This window comes from Lygodium microphyllum, chromosome 20, assembly GCF_053477565.2.
Source record: "Lygodium microphyllum isolate KBCC chromosome 20, Lygodium_microphyllum_v1.1.10, whole genome shotgun sequence".
NCBI classification, from domain to species: Eukaryota; Viridiplantae; Streptophyta; class Polypodiopsida; order Schizaeales; family Lygodiaceae; genus Lygodium; species Lygodium microphyllum.
The window spans coordinates 118609546-118615545 of NC_141154.1; the positions used below are offsets into that span (position 1 = coordinate 118609546).

Consider the following 6000-nt stretch of genomic DNA (forward strand, 5'->3'; position numbering starts at 1 on the left):
GTTATCTTTCGGGAAGATTGCATGCATAAATAGCTCGAAAAGACTGAGGTGGTCCGCAGAGTTGTATTCGGGAAGAAATACCTTTTGGACAACAACATGTGCCCACTGTACAGCAGCAAATACTTGCTGTAAATGAACTTGAAAATGCAAAAAATAATGTTGGAAATGATCAGCCAGCTATTGCCCATGATAACGAGCTACTACATGTGTAGAAACAGCCAGGACAACAAGCTGTTAATGCTGATTTGCAAGCTGAAATGCTATGATCATTGGGTTAGGAGATCGTCTAGGGGTACTAGACAACCTGATAGATTTGTTCCTAGTGCAAACAATGTGGCTGATTATGTCATGTTGACAGACTGTGGTAAAGTGTCTTGCTTCAAGGAAGCAATGGACAGACAAGACAGTAAGAAATGGTATAAAGCTATGTTTTCAGAGATGAAATCTCTTGAGAAAAATGTTGTACAGTTGCCTAAAGGGTAGAAAACGCTTCCATGCAAATGTGTTTACAGATGAAGGTTACTTTTGGTTCCTCTCGAAAGTACAAAGCAAGATCGGTTGTGAAGGCGTACAAGCAGGAACATGGAGTTGACTTTGATGAGATCTTCTCTCTTGTAGTCAAGATGACTACATTGAGAATCATTTTGGGCTTGGTTGCAGTTGAAGATATGGAGCTCATACAGATGGATGTAAAGACTGCGTTTTTACATGGTGATCTGCATGAAGACATATATATACAGCAGCCTGAAGGGTTTGTGAAAAAAGGGAAAGAGAAGATGGTATGTAAACTCAAAAGGAGTTTGTATGGGCTGAATCAAGCACCAAGAGAATGGTATCATAAGTTTGATACATTTATGCAGTCTCAAGGTTTTCATAGAAGTCAAGTGGATCATTGCTTGTACACCAAGAAGGCAACAAATGACAGCTTGATTATCTTGGTTCTGTATGTTGATGCTGGCAGGGATACTCATGCCTTGGACTCACTGAAGCAAACCCTTCATGGTAGCTTTGACATGAAGGATCTTGGTGATGCAAATTATATTCTTGGCATGCGAATACTCAGAGATAGGTCAAAAGGATTACTCTATCTATCTCAATAGGAGTATATCTTCAAGGTTTTGCAGTATTTCAGTATGGAGGGGGGAAAAACAATTGGGGTTCCATTGCTCCATATGTGAAACTCAGTGTAGAGGACAACCTTACATTTGATGATGAGACGACTAAAATGGCCAAGATACCATATGGTTCAGCTGTTGGCAATTTGATGTATGCTATGGTTGCTACACGTCTTGACATTGCCTTTGCAGTGGGAGTGGTTAGTAGATACATGGCAAACCCTGATAAAAAGCATTGGGAAGAATTGAAAGGTATTATGAGATACCTCAAAGGCACAAAGGAGTTGTGCATTTGCTTTGGAAAGCAAAAGGCATCTGTTGTTGGCTTTATGGATGCAGACTATGCTGGTCATGCGTATTGCAGAAAGTTCACTTTTTAACTTCATAGGAGGAGTAGTCTCTTGGATTTTCAGGCTACAAAAGCGTGTTGCATTGTTTACTACGGAGGCAGAGTATGTGGCTACCACTGAGGTATGCAAGGAGACTTTATGGCTTTCACGTCTGGTGGGAGAGCTTGGCAGTCAGAGTGCTATCATGTTAGCACGGAATCTCGTCTTTCATGCAAAGACGAAGCACATATAGGTGAAGTACCACTTCATTAGAGATGTACTTGAGAACATGAGCATTGAGCTTGTCAAAGTGCATACAGATGATAATCCTGCAAACCTTCTCATGAAGGGCCTTTCAGTAGAGTGGTTTGCTCATTGCCGACATATGATGGGAGTTGGATAGATATATGTATTTCAGCTTTGTACATACCTAGACTTAGCTGATTCTTTTCTCCTCTTAAGGCACATTGCCTTTAGGTGGGAGGTTGTTGGGAATAAAGGGCCCTCATGCCTTTTATATGTGCTTAGGTGTGAACACACCCTTAACACACTTGTACTTTCATATATATATATCTATCTAAAAACATAAAGAGGTACACTCTCGTTATTGTACCCACAAGTCGAGCTCACTCTCTCTCTGTCTCTTTGCTGTTATCAAGCATTGCGTGTCTTGATCCTCGCGCCACCTCTGAGCTCAATAGTAGGGAAGAGGGTTGAGTGCTAGATGGATTGCCCTTGGCCTTGGAGTGACACTTGCTGTCAAAACGTCTAGTTTTTGGGAAATGCTCATAATACCGATTCCTTTTGGGCGTATTTTGTCGACCTAGTTTGAATCCTAGAGAAGATTTACTTTACTTCTCACTACTTGACTCAATCTTGGTGGTGGTCTTTCCACCACCTTGCTTTACCTTCTAGGACGTCAAGCCCCCCTTTGAAAATGAAAATTGGGGTTTCTTACGAAATTGATTATACAACCTTGCAAAACACAAAAGGTTACATTGAAACTCATAGAAGGTGGGTAAGTGGAGATGTGAAATAACTTGCTGGATAAAATTGAAAAATTTGTTTGGTAGCTTGTTCATGAACAAAATGACTTGATCATAAGCTGATTTGTATGAGCTAATCGTGGCAAACTCAGTGAGTAATCGTTGATACTCAGCCAACTTGATATTCAAATCATCCCTCTCAGTGATTTTGAACTCTTGGAACTCATGGTTGAGATTGATATGTTGGGTACAATTGTGAATTGCGTAATGGTCGATTAGATGTGCCTAATGGTCAGATGCATGGTCAAAGTGTTGGAGTTTGAGAGTGCTCCAATGGAAGAGGAAACAAGAACACCGAGAGAGAAGGGAAGAGAGAGATTGCAATGGAAGAAGAAAATTTGTATTGAACTCTGACAGAATGCTGAATACAAGGACTAATTAGTACCTGCAGGCAGCCCAAGGCATTAATGCAGGCAGCGTATCAGGCTGATGATGGAAGGCCGCACTGGAAGATGGAGGTGAGTCCCAAACATCAGAATATGTTGAACCTGCAAAGACAAAATGACAAGCCAACTGTGAGGGCTGAATATATATAGCCAAAATCAGCTAAAACTAGTCGGCATGCTCATGTAGGAGTTATAAATGCTGCCCGACTGAATAAAATAATAAAGAATATACTGATTGCCAATAAATGATCAGGTCGCCTGATCTTGGCTAGTGTAAATGCAGTCCAAATTCACTGAAAAAGAAATGCAGAAGTTGGAAACTAATCAGTCTGTGTGAACACTCCTAAAACTTGACTAAAAAAGAAATGTACTGTAACGCATGCTCTAGAAGGAGCTGCCTCCTCTATCAAAACATATGACAGATTGAATGTCAAAGCTCCTAATGTCCATGTTTGGCTTAGATTGAGGCTCGTAGGCAGGAGATGATGTTGCATGACAAATATGATTGCTACATCCCTTCTCAGATCTATGTGGTTGATGGCCAAAGAAGATGGATTGGATCCAAGGGTGGTAGAAGAAATGCCAAAGCTAAAGAAGTCCATTGATGAAGAAACTCCTCACGATCCTAGGAATCCCCCTCTAAAACACAAGGGGCTAGGGAATCCATAGTCGCATCACAAATATCAGTTGCATCGCCAAAATCATCCTTGGGCTTTAAACAATGAGGAGTGGAAAGCCCAAGTTTGAAACATGTAGAACTTGTGAAATGGAGCTCAATGAGTGTTTAGGCAATAATGATAAAGAGCCAACACCACTAATAGGCACTGATGAAATGTCACCAATAGTGCTTGTACCCTTAGATGGATGAAGATCTTGCAACAAATCTCCTCGAGACTCGAAGTGCCTCTATCAATAAGCCAAGGCCTCTTGGAAGACGATGAGCTAGCAAGCCACTCTTTGCATTTTGCGTATCTTTTGGTGTCTCGATTCTATTGTTTCTTGCAATGAGAGAGGGGCACTCTAATAGGATGGAGTGATTTTTGATTGGGCTAGTGATGTGGACTCTTGATGTTTTACTACCATTGGATATGCTCTCTCTTGGATCCAATTGTAGAGAAATGCCCTAACATAGAAACTCAAATACAATCTTCAACAAAGCACAAATTGATGATAGAACACAGTTAGGGTTAGGGTAACTCATAGACAAAGGACACAAAGAATAATAAACTGAATGAGTTTGAATAGAATACACTACTCATGCAGCAAACGCACCATGTGGTGAAGGAATATTGACCTTGAACTCGTGTCTCGAGGACTGGGGCAGAGTATGAGCTAGAGAGTGTCGTACTCTTGAGGGATCCTGAAATGCAGCAAGGCAGCCTCTAAAGGTGCATGGCAGCAGCAAATGCAGCAGTGGATGCCGGATCAGTGACAGATGGGTAGTGAGGAGAGAGAAAACTGCGAATGCAAGTTGGAATGATGACATGGCAGCTTGCTGGAGGGTCCCAACAGCAAAGCCACATTTTTGATGATGATTGGAGCAAGGCGAGAACTGGTCTATGCAGGGCAGCAGCCCAGGACAGCAAATACAAACTGTGTGATGATCACTAGCTGATGGTGTCACCTCCAGGACTGCTTCCACACAGAAAAGTGGCCACCAGCAGCAAACATAAACATCTGAGGCTGGTTAACAGCAGTTTAGGGTGGCAGACTGCAATGGAGGGCTGGTAGATAGGTGTGAGATGGTAGGAGATGATGATGGCCAGCTCCAACTAAGATATCAATCAGGAGCAGTAGTTAATACTAGTTGAGTAGGGAACATGGGAAACAGTTGTGGATCATTTCCAACAATGAGATCCTGCATTTATTAGATGTATGTTATATCCAATGCATGTATGTTTTAGCACTAAGCTATCATCTGAGATAATTGAACAATTGTATGTGCATATGCTTTCCAATTTGAGCTTCTGATGAAGTTCATGTACAATTGTTGCTTCTGGAAATACTCTCGACACTGTCATGCTGCTTTTTTAAATCATTATTGCCATTTCCAATGGACATAATTGAGTGTTGTCCATTACTCTCTTGTCATCATGCTATTGATCTCTTTTGTTTAATTATTGTTATCGCCAAGCTCCATTGACATAATTGATTGTTGTTTGTTGCTCTACCAGCCAACAACCATACACACCAGGACTTCAACTTATTTGAAGCTTTATGTCCTCAAAGTTTTTTTCTCCAACAAGTTCATCACTGCCCAAGTGTATCACACTCCAACAAAGAAAGTGGCAGCAGCTGCTTGCTCTCAAGAGAAACTCCTAAGGCCAACTATGGAGAGGACAGCTGATTGTGCTGCTGCTGCAAAAATTGGTGGAATTCTGGCTCAAAGGCTAAAAGAGAAAGAAATACCAGCTATACACTTCTATTACACCAAGGAACAGAGATATCATGGAAAGCTCAAGGCACTGATTGATTCTATAAGGGAAAATGGAATTGACTTTATAGGATGACCAAATAAATCTAAAAAAATTAGTGCATTGTCTTGTTCCGCACCATAGCAGATGCATTGCTTTTCAGACCCCAAGGTGGAATAGTAGAAATGCAGAAGCATAACCTGACACGAATACTTCAACTCTAACTTGAGATACTGTCATGAATTGGTGTTATTCTAGGGATGGGATTGCATGCTTGAATTGAATAGTTGCTCAAGTTCTGTACATTAAATTTTGCAGTCGTAGTGATAGTATTGTACATTGTATACATGGGATAGGGGCTTTCAATGTTGAGGATTGATGGAGCAGTGGTTATAGGTGATGGACATGTGGTTCATGTTGTGGTCTTCTTGTATGGGCGATGGTGTGTGTATGTTGAAACTGAGTGTAGCAGTAGCTTGCTTCTCTAGTCAAATGTAGGTTCATGAAGCACGCTTGATGATGAGGCTTTACTAAGGATGGTACTCTTGTGTACATTCCTATGCTTGTTGATTCTTCATGATGAACATGAAGTGCCGGAATGGACTGATTGCCAGGTGCAAAAGGGTGAAGAACTTGTTGTCAAAAGTAGAGATGAAGAGCTGGGTTCTCAATGAGCTTTTGTACCTATAATAAAACCCTTGTGTGCAATT

The 6000-nt window shown here is 41.2% G+C and overlaps 1 protein-coding gene across 1 annotated transcript in view; it reads left to right on the plus strand.

Moving 5' to 3' along the window:
• LOC148019306 (Ribosomal L18p/L5e family protein) overlaps positions 1–5569 on the plus strand; it is a 35950-nt gene extending 30381 nt beyond the window's left edge. Inside the window, exon 4 of the mRNA XM_087660906.1 lies at positions 5051–5569. Within this exon, the coding sequence (XP_087517032.1) occupies positions 5051–5386 (336 nt within the window). The 3' untranslated portion in view covers positions 5387–5569. The remainder of the gene's footprint in view (positions 1–5050) is intronic.
• Positions 5570–6000: the final 431 nt, after the last annotated feature.